This window comes from Excalfactoria chinensis, chromosome 16, assembly GCF_039878825.1.
Source record: "Excalfactoria chinensis isolate bCotChi1 chromosome 16, bCotChi1.hap2, whole genome shotgun sequence".
NCBI classification, from domain to species: Eukaryota; Metazoa; Chordata; class Aves; order Galliformes; family Phasianidae; genus Excalfactoria; species Excalfactoria chinensis.
The window spans coordinates 2887239-2905433 of record NC_092840.1 but is presented as its reverse complement, the minus strand read 5'-3'; the positions used below and the strand labels follow the sequence as shown (position 1 = coordinate 2905433).

Genomic DNA, 18195 nt, shown 5'->3' with positions numbered 1-18195 from the left:
CAACAAGGCAAACAATTAGCCACGAGGATCATTTGTTATCTAATTAAGCTGTAAGTATTCTTCTATCTGAACAGAGAGCTGATAGATTCAGGGGATACAAGTAATTAAAACGTGGCTTTCTGTGGGGTGTGGGCATACTTGGAGGGTGGGAGAAGTACATGTAAAGGGGAAAATCAACCATGACAGAGGAGAGTTCATAGACAAAGGGTTCATGAAGCACTGAGAGAGAAATGCTGACACATCACAGGACCGAGGGATGCCACCTTGGAATCCAGGATCCTCAGTATGGGAGACAAATAATGCAAGATTGCTGGGAACTGTTGGTTTTACCTGAAGAGGAGAAATGAAGAACAGGGCTCAAAACTGTCAAAGTAAATACTTTCAGGATGAAGTGCTGCAGTCCAAGAGGAACTGGGTGATTTTACCCCATCAGAAGCTGCAGTGCCACGAGTTCAGGGCCAAAGACACAACAGGGGGCACTCACAGCCCTAAGGAGGAGCCAGGGGCTTCTTTGGGCTCAGCAATTCACCACAACCTCACTCTCATTGCAGGACAGAAAACATTACCAGAACCAACCCAACAAGAGAACTACCAAGTACTACAATCTCTTCATTTCAAACATATGGATTGTTATTTGAAGCCTGATGTGGTGCAGCCAGAGCGAGTTGAAAGTTCCTAAAAGGGTAAGCTTTGTAATGGATGCACTGCACAAATTACAAACCGAATACATCACAACCACTTCATGAAGCACCTTCTGGCCCTTAAATCAAATTGAGTAGGGCTGTCTGAAGTCAAACTGCAATCTAGCAGTGTTTTACTTGAGGACTCTGGAATCTGTTTTTCCTATCTAGATTAGAAGAGAGGACATGTAAAGCTTTCAGCAGGAAGTCACTGATTAATTACTCCAAAATCTGCATCTTAATACACTGGGGAAAATAACAGCCCCGGGCTATAGTGTCCCCCAGACAATGCCGCAGTCAAGCTTTCAACCAAGATGCAAAGCAACTCCATTTTCCATTGAAGAGAATCCAGAGTAACATTATAGCTGCTGCCTCCATTCCCTGTACGCTGCTTTTGAGCTCTTAATGTACAGTGTGACAGTTATATAGCTACCCAATTAACTTGACTATTGTCCCCTAAAAATACTCTCTAGCTTGGCTCTCTTTTTGTGCAAATAGCATAACGTTAATTTAATGGAAAGGTCACATTATACTACAAAGAACATAGAGACATTCCATTATGTCCTTCCCCCATCACTGCTGAGCATTCAACACTTCTTCCATAGACATTTCATGAATAATGAGCAGCATCTCTGGCCATAGAGAGCACTGCCTTTCATTACTTGCATTTTAAGACACATCATTCTACAGTCCCAAGGAAAGTGAAATATTACTGATCTGATTTTATACAAAAGGTTTTCAAGCTTTAAATACTACACTTTCCCCCCTCGCAACTGAGCACCTGTATTCACTTCGCCTGCACATGGAAATATTCCATTTTACCAACTGGCTTCAATACTTCTAAGCTGAAATAAATAAATTTACCCCAGATTGTTACTGTCTGTATGGGAAGGATAATCCCTCTCCAGCTCTTCCCCTTCCATGCAGTGTGTGGTTGGAGTCAGCAAGCTGTCCTGGCTGAACTGCAACTTGCTTCAACTGTTGTTTGCTTGTGCAGGTTCATCTCCCTTTCTTCTATTAGCTCTGTTATTCTTCATTGCTTTCTATCCTAAATTCTCAGGTATGCTCTGCTCTGTTGGCCAAAGTTAACATTCCTCTGTGCTATTAGAGAGATACAGAGGAACAGAAACAGCCATGAATAAGCAGAACCAATTGTACCTGTAAGCAGCGACAACAATTTATTTCTGATATACCACCCCTAATCAGATCTCAAGATGTCCTTGGAAGCAGCTTTGCCCCATTCTCTCTCAGAGCAACCATTTCACAAAGCACTTCCATCAGTCAAAAGACGCTCATCTAACCCCTCTGCTGGGGAGCAACCAGTTCTTCAAACACAATGACTATCCCACCCCTCCATCGGCACAGCTCACGGAATATTTGTGTTCACTACATGGACTCTGAGCCTTCCAGAAATCAAATGCTTTGAATATTCACTGGGAAGTGTCACCTTTTTAAGGCACTTCTCCCCTGCCCCAGGCACGCTGTTGCAGATCAATTCCCAAAGCTAGGTGAGCAATGCAATTTGCCATGATGACAATTCAACTGTAATCACAGCAGCGTAATGCACCGTGACTGTACTAGCAGCCCGACATTTGGCAAGTTTACTAAAACCTTAATAACAATGCATTATTACATTTGATATGCTTCCTTTAATTCATTACCGGAGCAGGCTTCAGGAATAGAAATTGAACTTCTGAAATTGATTCGACTGTTTTGAATTGAGCAGCACAGAGATTGTGTGGTTAGCTGCTATTTAGCCATCATAACGCTCTCATCTTTTATAGGACATAATGTTTTCAGGTAGTTAAGCTTAGATTAGGAGTATCACTTAATATGTCGGGAAGTAAAGCTATTGCTCTTAACCAAACAAGAAGGAAAAGCCAGTAATAAAAACAAGCACACAACAAGCAACTTGAGAGCTCTGCAAGCACGTCCTAATCCCTGGACTCATCTGCATTGCCATTTTGGTGCTAAAAGATAAAGCAGGAGCTCAGGATCAGGAATTCTTCAGTTTTACTGTTCTTTATATGCAGTTAGCTGAGATAATTCACTTTGTAAGACACCTCCAAGCATACAAGAGAAGTAATAGTTGTCAGTCTCACAAGGCTGAAAAGAAAAGCATTTCAATAAAACTATCAACAGGAGTGCTTAAATATTTACAGAACCATGGAATGGCCTGAGTTGCAAAGGCCCACAATGCTCATCCAGTTCCAACCCCCTGCTATGTGCAGGACTAACAACCAGCAGCCCAGGCTGCCCAGAGCCACATCCAGCCTGGCCTTGAATGCCTGCAGGGATGGGGCATCCACAGCCTCCTTGGGCAACCTGTTCCAGTGCGACATTGATGATTATTACCTGTAATAAAGCTGACTACTTCAGCATTTAGATACTTGGGCCTAACTTTGCATTTTTCACTGAGGAAGCTTAAAACATGAATCTCATTGCCACAGCCTCTTCTGTACCCTCTCTATTTCTTGCTCACTCTCTTCATCCCGCCCAAAGCACCAGCCCTTACACAAACACTGTAATTCCAGAGCTGACAGACTACCATGACATGTTAAGCCTGACAAAGTACTGCAAGTAGGAGGATTAAGCAGTAAAAACTTAAATCAAATAGGAATTAATCTTTGCAAACTGAATGCATCTACAAATTTTCCATTCAAAGCTGCAGATGTGCAGTTTTTAATTGTTAGAGATACGCCAGCATTGACCAACACAGACTTTAAGGCCTCCTCCAGCAAGATGGAAGGAAGGGTCACATTTTACCAACCACTGACCAAGCTCACTACAACAAGAGTTATTTAAATCTGAACATCCCAGACAATGCTTTGGCACTGCTGGAAGAACAGGCTGAGCAGCATCCATCCAGGTGAGTTATCCACCTCATACAGGAGAAAGCACGGTGGCTCTTCCCTAAAGCTGGCTGAATAGCTGGTAGGAACGTAACACTTTGTTCTTTCACTGAAATTTCACACTGAGTCAGAAGTTTCAGGATATTCCTGGAGCTTTTTCTAAACCTCATCTAAATCTGTCATGAGAAAGCTTCTTCGTTGTTAGATCTTCAATAAATAAATAAAAGACTGGGGCCATTTCATAGAGGTAGGACTGAGCCCTGGGTCAACCAAAGAACCCTATATGGGTTATGCAATTTGGAAGTCATTAGGAACATCACCACATACAAACAGTCTGGTCTGACCAGTTTCCCCATTCCAGGGGTACCAGTAAGCAACCACCATCAATGTTTTCCTGCTCTTCCCAGAGTGGTAGGGAATTATAACTAACCTTGACATCAGAGAGGGAAAAGGCTCTTTGCATTCTACGTTCTGCCTCGCAACATGTGTTTTCAGTCTTCTGGGAAGGAAAGTATTAGATTGGATACCCTGACAGATCTTTAACTGCAGCAATAACAAATAACATCAGTGTAATTTATCTTGAAAGAAATTGCTCCATTTTCTTCTCCAGTTTCCAGCTTAAAACCTTTCATTGCTGATGTTGCCGTCAATCTTATCGAGTGATCTATTTATCTAAAGCACAGAATTACAGTATAGGTTTTTATGACAAGCACAGAGCAGGCTTTGGCGGTAATCATTTTGTGAACCTGGATTGCTTTTAGGGCTCTGTCTGAAAGGCCACCTCTCTTCCATGTGAAAAGTCAACGAGCCACTTCAGAAGCTTAACAAATGAATTTGTCCTAGCAATTAAGGCAAAGAAGCTCCATAAACATCGATAAAAGGCGGCCAATCACCACATGCGCTGTCACATGAGGAAATAAGAAAAAGACCTTTAACACATTGCTCTGAAAGATCAAAAATACCATCTGGAAAGCATCCATGGATCAGTGCTGTCTGCGATACGTGCCTGACCTTTGAGAAAGAGAGGAAAAAAAACAAACCACCTCAGACTGAATGAAGTAACTTCCAATTATTTGTACTGGACGTTCAAAAGGTTCATAGAATCACAGAATGGCTTTGGGTTGGAAGGGAACCCAAGGATCATCTGTTTCCAACCCCCTGCCACAGGCAAGGCCACCAACCTCCAGAGCTGGTACTGGACCAGGCTGCCCAGGGCTCCATCCAATCTGGCCTTGAACATCCCCAGGGATGGAGTCTCTTTGGGCAGCTGTTCCAGCACCTCACCACTCTCTCTGTGAAGAGTTTGAGGGACAGTTGCTAAGTTACTCCTCTCCAATAACCTTAACTAGTCTGGAAAGAGGCTCATTTCATCCCAGAGGGCTGCAATGGAAGGGAATTCTGTCTCTGCACTGAGCCAGCTTTTATTGCAAGACAGATGCTACTTCCGCTGTGTGATCACAGAACAGCACTTTCCAATGCAACAGTCAGAACATTCAACTATCAGCTCTCAGGCTTCAGCCACCAAATTTACTTAGTAAAGACACAGAGAGCATCAGTGGACACATACAGCTTCTCTAAACATTTGCTAGCATCCAGTAGCTATAAAAAGGACCCTAAACATGTAATCACCACATATAATATCCTCTGCCCATATCATTTTGTGGAACCATCTCAGCACACTCACTACGAAAACGTTTTTAGGTGTTAAGGGCTTCTTTTGTTATCATATCCATGACATTTGCCAGCAGATATTAGCTTACTGAAGCCCCCTGAATTCCCAGAGCCTTTATTATCTCCTTGCTGGTTTTGTTGTATTTGTCATCCATCAAATACAACATATTTTTTTAGCACTCTCAGACACCTGGAATTGGATGCACCCGGAACCTACAACTTCCTCAGTGTATCAAGGATGCTATGGGGACTGCTAAGGGATGGAAGGATTTGGGGATAAATAACTCACACAAAACAAAAATGCAGGTCATAAAGTGCTTTTAAATCGGGCTGTAGGAACCCAGTTCTGGTTTTGTATGTTTGGAAGAGGAAAATGAAAGCTTAAATTGGTTTCTGCAGAGCGCATTGGCAACTTGAATAATGAGGCTGGGAGAGAGAACAGCCTGAAGTTCTGGGCCTTCCCTGACTTGTGGGGATGGAGCAAAGCATTCGGTGCCAGGCAAATGCTTTGTTGTCCCAGTGTGATAACTGTTACTTCTTAGGAAGGGAAAAGGAAAACCAACTGCAGTTATACCAGAGCAGGCTGCCCAGGGCCCCAACCAACCTGGCCTCGATCACCTCTGGGGTCAGAACATCCACAACTTGGGGCCTTTTACCCACCCTTTAAATAAATACCAGCACTGTCTGCTCCTGCTTTTTAACCCTTCATCCTCACACCATCAGAATGGTTTCTTCTCTCCTCCCACTGTCCAGACACACCTTGTACCTTTTCCCGAGCATTTTCCCTTAATTAATCACATTCATTATTCCACGGCTTCTTTTTCATTCATTAACTTTCCACCGCCCCAGCTCCATTCTAACAGCTGCTCCCAGTTACAAAAGCCAGCTCCCAAACCATAGCAAAGGTCAAAGCAGTTGCCCTGCCTGTACAAACACTCTGTACCAGCAGCAGGGCAGACCGCAGCTCTCCACGGAAAGGCAGGGGACACTGATTTAAACAGAAGCAATCATTCTCCTCCCCTGCATGCGGGGGCTTAAAAGAGAAGCCTTTGTTTCTTATGCAAAGACAAGCAGAAAGCCGGCTCTACCTTTGCGAGCTGTCCCAAGGAGCGCAGGGTGAACTGCTTTGGGTCGGCGCACGACAGCTCGCCCAGCTCCCTGTAGGGCTTCCCTCGGGGGGTGAAGAGCCCCTGTGTGCGATGCTGCTCCCTCCGGTGCCACTTCTCCCTGAACACTTGCTCTGACGGCGGCCCGCTGCTCCGGTACAGCGCCCAGCTCCTGGCCAGCACCTTCCCTTCTCTCTCAGCCGATGAAGGCAGAGGCTGAATGCGCACGAAATCTTTCGGGTTCAGCGGTTTGCTGCCTACTGGGACTTTGATTCCACCGTCCTTGGCCGGTTCCGGCGGCGCAGCAGCCCTGAGCTGTACGTTAGATGCCACAGGTGCCTCAGCTCGGCTGATTTTGAGCACACCTGGCGCCGGCATCGCTCCAGCACTGGAGCTGTTAGCAAACTTTACTTTCTCAGCCATAACAACGAACCCGTGCTGCACAAACCTCGAAGCAAACCACCTTTTTAACCTCCTACACCCTGGAGCAGCCGCTGAGGAACCCCAGCTCTCCTTCCACAGCAACAAACCCTTCTCTGCCCGGGAACCTAACACCCACCCCGTCTCCCAGGGAACAGCGGTACACAGAGCCGAGCACCTCCCTCCGTAGAGCACAAACCCCTTCAGCCCCATGGCTGCAGCATCACGGCCCGCCCCCCTCACTGTCCCTCCAGAGGGCCGCCCCCTCCCCTCACTGGCAGAGCTACCCAGGGGCCGGGGGGTTTCCTACCCCTGGAGGCGTTCCGGAGCCGTGGGGATGTGGGCAGTGGGCATGTGGGGTGGGCTGAGGTTGGATTTGGAACCCAAGCAGCACAACCCCCCCAACTCCACAGGCCACCTTTTATGCTTGTTCTAGTCTCAAAAACACTGAGCAGCAGCAGGAGTGCGTGGTTTCCACAGGTGTGTTGGTGATGCACTACCATGAGAAGTGCATTAGATCCATTAAGCACCATTACCAGCATCTGGAGCTAATCACTGCAACTTAATGAAACTCATTCGTTCCTCCTGTACTGGAGCTGCATCCCTTCCTGGTAGCTACCAGCAGTACCCTGGCTGTGCCCTGTATGCCCTTTGCTCCTGGGACCTTTGGCATTAAGCTCCCAGCAGGAGCCCCAAGGTGCCCTCTTTGGATTGGGGTGTTTGAGGCAGGAAGAGAAACACCTCTGAGCTAACACAGCGGTGATCCCATTGCTAATGAGGCACAGAAGTCATTTAGCCCTGACTGCATGTGTTGAAGGGATGGGATGGGAAGTAATAAGATCCTGGAGCCACAGTGCACGGTGCAAATGGAACAGAATGAAGCAAAGTGGGTGACATCCAGCTCCTCACCTGCTGCCTACCTCTAGTACAAGCACTGCACTGACCCCACACTGAATGGGAATGACCCAAAGCCCAGCATGAGGCTTTGCACGTCCTTTTGCTCAGTGCTTCGCTTTACCTTCACCATGGAGATGCTTTACCATGATTCATTCCATTGTTTTAGTTGTAATTGATTGTTTTCACAAGCTCTTCTGCAGGCTGAGATGTGCTCTGCAGGTAGAGAACAGGGATGCAGCAGAGAGAAATCTCCAAAACAAGGTAATAGAAATAGGGGGGAGTGGGGGAGCTCTCATAGGAGCAACCACAGAGGGGCTGCAGAGGGTCATAGGGGCAGAGGTGCCCATTGCCAGCCTGGGAATGGGACAGGAGGGAGCTGAGCAATTTGGGGGCACAGACACCCTTGGCTATGGGAAGAAGAAGGGCCTCCAATGGTGCCTGATGCATTTGGAGCACCCTGAAGCTGCTGGTGTGTTGTTTACCCTGCCCTGCACGCTGCCAGCCAAAATGAATCCATTCAGCTCCTCGTTTCCATTTTTGGAAAATAAACCCTCAGGGACACGCTGGGAGCTTCTTCCTCCCATTGGGGCCACATCTCTGGGGCTCAGGAGGCTCCTGGTGCTCCCTGCTCCCCATGCAGAGGCTCCATACTGCAGCGGGTATGAAGCCATAAAGCCTAATAGGTTCCGGCACCATAAAACACAGGGTAATTGCTGTGAGACCATAAAAATGGAACGTAATTGGCAGAGCAGCCATTGCAGTGTTACACAGCTCTGATGGTTTGGAGGTGTTATCTCAGCCAGGGCTGCGGCAGACAAACAGGCCTGGGCATCAGCCTCGATGCTGGAATGTCACCGCGTTTCCAAAGCTGCTGTGTCACCCGCTGAACCACACATAGCCATATTTATTGCTAAAACATCCCTCTCTTCAACACTCAGGTGGTGCTTAAACAAGCACTGAGCTTCGCTTCTTTCACTGCTTGGCAAAGGGGCCCGACGCACCGCCTGCATACCAGGTCTTCACTGCTGATTAGGACGTGATTGCAGGCACACTCCTCACCATTCCTTGTAAGATATTATTAAGGGATTCATCAGGAAGCAGAACCAAATGAGGCAGAGGGAATAAAGAAATAAAACCTCTTTCCCCATTGCGGATGAGCAGGAGAGAAAGCTGAGGGCACGGCCCATGTTAGGCAGGAACCAGATACCAGCATTTGGGGATATTTGTTGAGTTTTTGGATCTGAGCCATGTGTTCCCTCTTTCATCCATACACAAAACCCACCCAGCAGCTCCAAAGAGCAGAACCAGGGCCCCTGTGCCCCCAGGGCTGGAGCCTTACCCAGGTACCAGGGTGCAGCACATCCCCTCTCCCCCCCCACCCACAGTGTCAGCAGGGCTGCTGTGCTGGGGGGAATGCAGCGCCGGGGCCAGGATTTACAGCACATGCTGCGGCTGTTGTTGGTAACTGAGCCCTGAACGAGCCCAAGTGCAACATGTGAGCTGTATTTTTAACTCCAAGGTCCCACTGACATGGAAAACTGGGTGTCCGCTCCCTTTGGCATCACCGCTTTGCTGTGCCCAGGCATTGGGTTGCAGGGTTGGGCTGGAGCCAGGAGCTGTTGGGGGGAGATGTGAGTGGGGATGGTGCAAGGACAAACAGGTTCCCAGGCTCAGAGGGCTGCTTTGTGTTCCCAGCCTGGAAAAGGACACAGAGCCCATCTGGAGGGCAAAGAGTGCCCAGGGCATCCCCGGCCCCCCTACCCTCACCTCCCAGCCAAGACCAGCAGAGGCTAAGAACATCAACTCGTCTTTATTCCTCAAGTCTGGTAAGTAAAATCACAAGTTCTTTTTGGAAAAAGAAAAAAAACAAAAACAAAAACAAAACAAAACATGCCAACAGTTTACACTTCTCAGCAGGTCTGGTGGGGGTTTGTCTGCCTGGGGCACTGCTGTGCCATTGGCCCCACTGCCGGCTGCGTCTGCAGGCTGCCAAGGGGCCGGCGTGGAGATGGAGTTCAAAACAAAACCAAAAACAGAGAAGAAGAAGACACGGGACCACGGGATTCCACTTCAACTTAAGAAGAGAAAAGGGCACTTTTTCGCTATTGTTACAAACATCCAATCTGCTCACCTTACAGCATAAAAAGAACCGTAACGAAGACACCCGTTCTGCTGGGTCTGATGGATGCAAAGCCTCTACCAGAGTGTCAGACCACTGTGGGGCAGCTGCTCCCAGGGGGCGGGAGAGGCCGTGCCCCGGGGCCACCCCGCTGGGGCCCAGGGAGCGGGGTTGGGGAGGAATGGGGTCGGGGGAGCGGAGCAGGGGCACAGGGGCTCTCAGGCACAGGTGGCCTCTGGGCTCTCTAATGGGATCTCGCCGCCGCAGCTGCCCTCGCCGTACTGCTGGTAGGGGGGGATCTGGGGAGCCTCGATGATCAACAGCCCCTCCGGCGACAAGGAGGCAAAGACAGTGATGGGGTCCACCTCGTAGGGCAGCCTGGAGGGGGGACAGAGAGATGTGTGGTGTTAGGAGATGGCACAGCCATGTGGGGCTCGCAGCCTTCCCACTGAGATTGCCCAGCAGGACCCCCAGCTGGGCTCACCACCCCCAGTCGTGTTACTGCTGCAGTGCCTGCGAATGCATAGGGATATTTGAAGTGGCCCCTGGGCTGCCTGGCGCTCTGTTTAATCTCCGTGGCAGATGTGTTTGATGGGACGTCACTGCCGCCCACTCTCGCCCGGCTGCTGCGTCGTGCCCATGCCTTGCCCATAAAAGGAGCCCGGCTGCTGGCTCCCACCCGCAGCGCACGCGGCTTCGCTGGGAGGTTTTAGTAAAGCGAAGCTGCAGAGCTGCTGCTGCACTGCTGTGGTTTGCCCTCTGTGCTGGGCTTGCCTCCCCTCCCTGCTGTTGTTGTTGCTGGGGTGAGTCAGCGCGATAGCGATCAGACTGACATCACTCAGATGTGGATGTGGGTGCACGTGTGGCCGCACACTGAGGACGGGTGTGTTTTGGGGCTGGTGATGGGATCGGCCCCAAAAGAGGAGCACGGCGCTTTGCATCCCTTTCTGCTTTCATATCTGGGCCAGAGGAGCCCACAGGGCTGGTTTGGGGATGGGAACAGCGGGGCTGCGGCCATCGCACGTCATGGGGATGGGGCTGTGCTCGTGGGAGGATGCCTCGGGGCAGGGTGATACCTACTGGATTTTCTTGGTGAAGTTCTTGGAGACGATGCCTCCTTCCACCTGCTGCTCCTCGTGTTTGCCTGCGGGGAGGACAAAGGCGTGTCACCGCCGCACTGGGCTCAGGGCTTAACTCAACAAGCAAAACAAACAAACCCCAGGAACCCTTCCAAAGGAGCTGTTTTCCCTTCCCTCCGTGGGTGTCTCCCACGTGAGGAGGGTTACACCACAACCAACAAAGAACAGCACTAAGTGCCTGGCCTGTGAGACTGCACTGGTTGGAGCAGCAGGAGGAGGAAGAGCTGCTGTCCCTGCCAGACACCTTTGCTTCCCATGGAGCCTGAGCCCTGCTTGCTGCCAGGAGCCAGGGCTTAAGAAGGAGCCATCAGACATGATCAAATCTTTGGATCCCGTCCCCATCCTCCGCTGTGCTGTTGGGCTGTGTGCGAACCCCACCAAGATGGGGCACAAGGTCTGAGGCCTCCCAGCTCCCCCCAACCCACAGTGTCCCCCCAGATCAGCCCCTGGAAGAAGTGCTGTGTCCTGGCACGGTGCTGGCAGCCCCAGGAGGTGCAGAGCCCTGGCCAGGGCGCAGCTCTGGAGCTTTGGGAGGTGCTTCGGGCTGCCTCGATCTCGGCCCCTTTAAAGGGAATCTCCCTCAGCTCCGTCCTCGCCGGCTATAATTAACCCAGCCAGGCTGGGGCCCCTCTCTGCAGCTCGCAGCTGGGTGCCAGCTGGAACACAAATCCCAGAGATTCACCCCAAAGGAAGCTCGGCCTTCCCGTGTTGGTGCTGAGCACACCACCGTGGCTCCCAAGCCCCAGCCCACTCCCCAAGCCCCAGCCCTCACCTGACACCTCGACGTATCCATCCTTAGTTTTGACCGTCAGCTCCTCAGGCTTGAAGCTGTGCACGTTGACACACACCTTCCAGGGCTCGCGGGAGGTGGGCACGGGGCTGCGGCTCTCCGGGTACCCCCCAAAGCGGGTGCTGTAGCCGGGGGCCATGGCGGAGGCACGGGCACGCAGCGGGCCCGGCCAGGTGGGGGTGAGCCGGGGCCGAGCCCAGTCAGGCCAGTCCGCCGTCAGGTCCCCAGGGAAGGGAGAGAGGCCGAAATCATCGTCCAGGAGGCGCGAGGTCAAACCGGGCTCTCGGAATGGGTCACGGAGGCTCCGCCGGCCGGGGTAATGGCAGGAGAAAGGCAGCTGGCTGTCGGCCATGGCTCTGTGCTCCTTGTGGAGCCTCAAAGGCTGTGGAATACCCCGAGGAGCCCGGCCCAGGGCAGTCGCATCCACACGCGGGGGTTTGGGTGGGAGCCCGGCGATGGGTGGAAGAGGTTCAGCAGGGCTGAGGCATCCGGAGCTTGGAAAGCAAGTGTGGGGAGGACGGTGTGGGCTGCAAGAAAACGCTTCCTGGTTGGCTTCGGTCCCAGGGATCGGGCGGAGGAAAATCAAACTTCTTGTCCGGAGAGGGGGGAAAAAAAAAATCAAAGCGAATATCCCGAGATTAAGAGCTTCTCTCTCCCCTCTTGCTCCCCCACAAGCACCGCGCCACTTCCCCACCGCTCCCGGGTGAGAGCTGCAATAAATGCCTGAGCTCCGAGCCGAGAAACTTCTGCAACCTTCCACCGCCGGGTGAGCGCTATTTATACGCTGCGGGAGGGGGAGGCTGTGTTTTGCAATTCCTGCCCTGTCAGCCGAGTATTTTGGAGAGGATGAAACAGCCGTGGAGAATCCAGGCTGTGCAGCTGACCTCCCGCGCTGGCCTGAGGATCCCGGCAGGCGCGGGGTTTTCGGCACCTGCCTAAAAATAACTGGGGAGCTCAGGGTGGGCTGCCCACACCCCTGTGTCACCTATCAAAAATACCCCCAGGTGGGGCCGGGCCCCACACTGCACACCCGCTGCACCCGGAGGTGCGTCACCGGCAAAAAGTGGCTGGGATTGTGGGCTGATGCCTGGGGCTGGGCCTGGAGCAATGCCCCAGAATCATTGGGGTGGGAGTGGGACCCTACGTGGCCCCGTCCTCGCCCTCCTCCTCCTCCTCCTCCTCCTTCTCATCGCGTGCCTGGCCGCGCCGCAGCAGGGCGAGGCGTAATCACAGCCGCGCAGGGCTAATTACAGGGCTGCAGGGGATGGGGTGAGGCGGGGTACCTGGTGCTGGTGGCACTGGGGCTCCTGGTGGCAGTGGGGTTCCTGCAGAGGGGGTCCTGGCACGCCGATGAGTGTCACCAGCGATGTGCCAGATGCTGCACTGCTTCCTCGCTCTCTCCCGTCTCTACCTCGCTTCCCTCAGCATCTGCAATCTCTCTAATGGACTTGCTGGAACAAATTGCAGCAGGAAGGCCGTAATGCGCTGCAGGCCACGCTGCGATGCGGCCGCCGGTGGCTCAGAGGGCATTAATCATGGAACAGAGACATGGCATCGCTGGGCAGGGCCTTTGCCTGCATGGGGAGCGGCTGCTTCCTGTGCTCATCCCTCATCTCCTTCACTGGTGTGCACGGGGAGGCACAGCCAGGCATCATGGGGTATCCCCAGGGACTGGGCTATGACTGGAGGTGTGGGGAGGAGCAGAGAAGCAGCAGTCAGCAGAGGCTGCGGTGTCCTCTATCTCTTGCCCTGCCTGGCTGAGCACTCCCACCACCCGGAGTGACACCAGCTATTCCAGGGGTGACACCAGCACACGGTTTGGGACAGCCCCATGGCCGCTTCCATCCCTGCCACATTTCACCCCGAGATCTCCAGTCCCACATTTCCCGAGTAGCTCCAGGCCATCCTCCCTCCCAGGCCAGGAATCCGTCTTGTCGCCTTGCTTATCCCCATTAGTCACATGTCCCTCTCCAGGAATCCCAATTTAGCTCCTGTTGTCACTCCAAATCTCCCAGTCACCTCCCACAGCTGCCAGCACCGCCACGTCAGCTCTGGGGAGCGCAGAGCCCTCCTGTCTGCCAAGAGAACCTGGGGACGCTGCCCCATGTCTGTGTCTGTGCCGTGGTCAGACCATTCCTAGGTGCACATCTCAGCTGCCCTCAGGACTTGCTGGCTGGTATTATCAGGAGACACAGAGCATCTCCACTGCCCCCAGACTGGTGTAAGATCTAACTCTCTAACACTGCTGGCTTGGGCTGTCTGTAAGCTGAGGATGACCCAAATCACACGGCAAAGGGCAGCGAAAGCCTGACCCAGCTGGCAGGAATTTGAGCTCGCAACAGTTCAGCTTCAGCCCATGCCCCAAGGACCTCATCCCCAGCAGCTGAGAGCGCAAGCACATGCCCTGCTGCACCCAGCAGCTGAAACAACCCAAAATATCCCACTGCACCAAGCCACATCCAAAAGGAACACGAGAAACCAGGCTGCGATGTGAACCAGATATCATCTGAACTTTTATTGGAACCCTTTTCTAAACAGGCTAACTGAAATACCCCAGGAAGACTAAAGAATACAGTATGCATTTCCATGGAGAGCAAAGGTAGTTTTACAGTGAAGTCAAATGATCAGATGTGCCGGTGTGATTTGGTAAGGAACTGACCAACAGAGAAAACAGGGATGTGGTTTCCCTGGCAGCTTTTCTCCTGTCTGGGCTTTTTTGTTCTAAATCTCTCCATTCCCTGGATGGGGCTCAAGGTGCTGTTCTCTACAATAGCCCCAAATCTGGGCTGCTTTACTGCGGAGCTGTTGCTACAGCAGTGGATGTTGCAGTGCTTCAGTGACCCTCCTGGTCACACACGGACTTCCAGGTAGCAGTGAAAGTCACGAGATTTGCTCACCTCTATCACACAGGTAACACAACCCTGCTGGACGTTAAAGACTTCAGTCTGGCACCTAAAATTGTCCCTTTCACTCAATGGTGAGACCCGAACAGCTTTACTAAGTAATGCTCAATAAATAGGAGAAATAAATATTAAATAAGAGGCCAAGTCCTCTCAGCCTTTTCGATCTATGTACAATGCATAGCAAAATAACATGGATTGGCCGTTGCGGATAGGTTTGGTACAACTTCAGTCACCCAAAACAGAAACATTGAGAAAAGTTACAGTCAACATAAAGCAGAGCACAGCTGAGCGTCGCAACCCATGACAAAACGGAATGACACGACAGGGCATCGGAATATCCTTCCTCTGCACTCAGCAGCAAAACTTTGGGGTCTGGGCTGGGTTTGCTGGAGCCTGACCTGGTGTGTGGAGTGGAAGAGGAGGGAGCCTGGGAGCAGGGAGCATCCCAAGGGGACATTGCGTTGTGTGCTCTGCTGTGGAAAGGCAACCGGGGCATTTGGGATTGAAACAACATAACGAGCAGGAAGGATGAGGAAAGAAAACCCTCTGAGATGGTGCTTCTGAGAGGTGGTTGAGATGCTGCCCCAAAGCCATCGGCTCTTGGTGAGGACTTGGGCAGCCCCAGTGCCAATGAGCAGTGATCTGTGTGCACCCAAAGGGCCGAGCTTCCCCAGGGTGGAAGCTGCTCCTTGCAAACAACAGCAACCTGAGACACTGGCCATGGAGCAAAAATCCCATAGAAGCAATAAGCGAGTGAACACGCAACAAAAGAAGCACAGGCAAAAGGCACGGAGACAGAAAAGCTCACAGGCTTCTGGCAGAGTGACAGAAAACCCACTGATGGGACGGGGAGATGGTCCGCATTGTACCGAAAACCTTAAATAAGTTAAAAAACAAAGAGATAAATACCACTGAGGAAACATACACGCACACACACACACACACACAGACGCAGTTAGTGCTGTCACTGGGCTGGATCTGCAGGCACCTCCCGTGCTCTCACGGCCCAACCTCAGATTTTCCATGGGTGGATCACAATGCAAAACAACGCGGGGAAGTCCTTCCTCCTGCCAGTGCTGGGCCAGCACTGGGAAACTCTGTGCACTAGGGGGGGACACCCAAACAAGCACACAGAGCCCCAATAACTCCTCACTCCTTCCTTTGCCCTCCAGAATAAATAAATAAATACTGCCAACGGCGACCGCTCGCGTCCGTCCCGACCGTAGCGATTAGAAACAGAACGCGACCGATAATAAATAAATGTGTCAATAAATAATAAATAAATAAGGAGGTTTTGCTCTGATGCTGGAGAACCTTCAGCTGCCACCAGCCGTGCGAGTGGGTTCCAGAGCCACGTGGCACCTCTTGTCCCATAGCCAGCGTGCGCTGCTGCCTCCAGCACCGTGTTTGTTCTCTGTCCCATAAGGAACTCGGCTCGGTGTAGCTGGGCTGTATACACCGCTTGCACAAAGCTCTTTGCTTTCCCAGCTGTTGCCCATCTGGCTCGCTGCTGCAGGTGCATGCCGGCATTTGGGGGTGTGGAGGGGCAGGAAGAGACCGACAGATTTAGGATTTGGCCTCTGGTTGCTGAGATCAGACCTTTCAAGGAGTGCTACGGGGAGCCAAACTGGGAGGGACTCTCTAAGGAAGAAGCATGGGGTTCTCAGCCCTTTGCAAGAAGGGTGCTCCCCTCCAGAGGAGCCATGGGCTGCTGTGGGGCTGGGGTGGGGGGAAGGCAGCAACACGCGCTGCGAGAACACCTTGTCTGTAATTCTCAACCACGGCCTGAGGGGTTTGCAGGGAGAAGGAGATGGGGAAAAAGGGCCCCTGTTATCAAATTTCCCCTTGCATCAGCTACGTAGAAGTATAACCCTTTCTGCTATGTTTTCCAACTGATAACACGTTTTATGTGCTCGATAAGGCAATCATCCAGGTTGTGTTTGACCTTCCCCTGCTCACAGCTTTACCTGCTGCCAGTGGGGGCCGTGGGTAACTCTCTGGCTGTAGGTTTGTCTTTCCTTCCACCCCTCTCCCCCTCTGACAGATGCTGGCTGCCCTTAGCCCTTTCCTGTGACACTTCAATGACACACCTCCTTGACTCATTAAGCCCAAACTTGTTAATGATCAGGCAGGATGGAAGGGGAGGGGATGGAAAAAGGGAGGGAGGGAGGGAAGTCTTAGACCTAAATTAGCGTCTCTAAGCACCCAGGTGTTGTAAGAGAAAGAAAATCCTCAGCACCGGCTCAGCCCGTGCTAGGAGAAGCCTTTGTTGCTCTGCAAAACACAGTAATTGCGCAGGCAGCTGGGCTGGCAAAGCTGGCAGGGAGACAAAACCACAGGGCCGCCCAGGCAGGCAGGGCCCTCCCAGATCCTGGGAAAAAACAGGCATTTTTTGGGTTGGGGGGGGGTGGTCTCTGAGATGCGAGCAGTGCAGCCCCAGCTCACACTGCAGCACTGACTCCCCACTGCTGTGTCTCAGCATTCACGCTGCTGGAGGGGAATAAAACAGCCCTGTGAAAGGTGGATGTGTAACACCCTGTTGGAAATGGGCAGGAGAAAGAGAGGGAATAGCCTTCCCCCCCCCCGCCCCCCCCCCCCAGAAATTAATGTCAGGGGGGATTTGTAGCCTTCTATTTATAGCAGAGTTGGGCGTATGGCAATAAATAAGAATGCTCGTGGCAGAGACCTGCTGCAGAGTGGGCAGAAACTCGGGAGGAGAGATCCAATATCAGGGACCTGATATTTGCCTTGAGGAGGACGGGTCACATCCACTCATCACCAAAGCTTCCCAGCAAATTCCTCCCTAAATGTGTCTCTTCTTCCGGAGGGAATTAATTCGCTGGCTCCTGCTTTGGCAAGAGAAGAGCAAAGAGACAAACTTCTTCCTTTGGAGCAGCTGGCAGAGAGTGGCAGCGATGGGGGGTGTCAGGAGGATGGACCCTGTAGGGTCTGCAGAGCCTCTCTAGGGCACTGGCCCCTTTTCCAGCTCTGGCTTTGGGATCTGCATGGATCCACCCTCCCTGCAAGGGAGCAGAGGGGCCGTTCTGGAGCTGTTACTCCATCCTTAATGAGAAAAGGGGACCTGGTGCTGCTGTCGCATCAGTATCGGGGGATGATTGCGATCGATGGCCAAATAGGTGGGAAGGATGCGGAGAACGCAAGGAATTCGGTGACGCCGGCGGCACTCCTTAGCGACGCAGGCTGTCGGAGCTGCCTCCTGAGTCACAGCTCCTGCTCCGGCTGCGGCTGCTCCTGGGGCCCGAGCTCCTGCTGCGGCTCCTGCCCTCTGTGCTGCTGCTGCTCCAGCTGCGGCTGCGGCTCGTCCGGTGGCTGGAGTAGCTCCGGCTCCGGCTCGGGGAGCGACTGAGGCTGCTGTACCAGGAGGAATAGCTGCTGGCGCTGCTGGAGGAAGACGGGCTGGGCCTGTAGTAGGGGATGGGGCGTTTGCGGGCGCTGTGGGGACAGAGAGATGCGGGATTACCAGGAACACAAGGAGAGTTTTAATGCCAAGATCTCCAAAATATGTTGTTCGCTCTGCACGACACCTCTCAGATCGGTCTGGTTTTATTTGCAGGTAGCTGGCAGGTGCTGGGATTCCAGCCAACCACCCCTACGGCC

The 18195-nt window shown here is 52.2% G+C and overlaps 3 protein-coding genes across 5 annotated transcripts in view; all 3 read right to left on the bottom strand.

The window, feature by feature from the left end:
• CCDC60 (coiled-coil domain containing 60) overlaps positions 1–7097 on the bottom strand; it is a 41905-nt gene extending 34808 nt beyond the window's left edge. For 2 of the 3 annotated variants that reach the window (XM_072350711.1, XM_072350710.1), the window contains exon 1: positions 6292–7097. In XM_072350711.1, the coding sequence (XP_072206812.1) occupies positions 6292–6942 (651 nt within the window). In that variant the 5' untranslated portion in view covers positions 6943–7097. The remainder of the gene's footprint in view (positions 1–6291) is intronic. The other variant, XM_072350712.1, reaches the window with a different exon arrangement.
• Positions 7098–9423: 2326 nt separating this feature from the next.
• On the bottom strand, positions 9424–12541 carry HSPB8 (heat shock protein family B (small) member 8). The gene is made up of 3 exons (XM_072350714.1): positions 11657–12541; positions 10826–10889; positions 9424–10123 (listed from the first exon to the last, which is right to left on the bottom strand). Exons 1-3 carry the CDS (start codon positions 12024–12026, stop codon positions 9964–9966), a joined length of 594 nt encoding a protein of 197 aa, XP_072206815.1. The 5' UTR covers positions 12027–12541; the 3' UTR covers positions 9424–9963.
• A 1618-nt stretch (positions 12542–14159) lies between these two features.
• The window catches only part of SRRM4 (serine/arginine repetitive matrix 4), a 62788-nt gene continuing 58752 nt past the window's right edge, over positions 14160–18195 (bottom strand). Inside the window, exon 21 of the mRNA XM_072350713.1 lies at positions 14160–18030. Within this exon, the coding sequence (XP_072206814.1) occupies positions 17766–18030 (265 nt within the window). The 3' untranslated portion in view covers positions 14160–17765. The remainder of the gene's footprint in view (positions 18031–18195) is intronic.

Excerpts from the sequence above, each read along its gene's own strand:
- HSPB8 (XM_072350714.1), bottom strand. The coding sequence starts at position 12,026 with ATGGCCGACAGCCAGCTGCCTTTCTCCTGCCATTACCCCGGCCGGCGG. Across the intron at positions 10,890-11,656 it reads TGGATACGTCGAGGTGTCAG|GCAAACACGAGGAGCAGCAG; the intron begins GTGAGGGCTGGG and ends TCCTCCCCGCAG. Across the intron at positions 10,124-10,825 it reads AACTTCACCAAGAAAATCCA|GCTGCCCTACGAGGTGGACC; the intron begins GTAGGTATCACC and ends TCCCCCCTCCAG.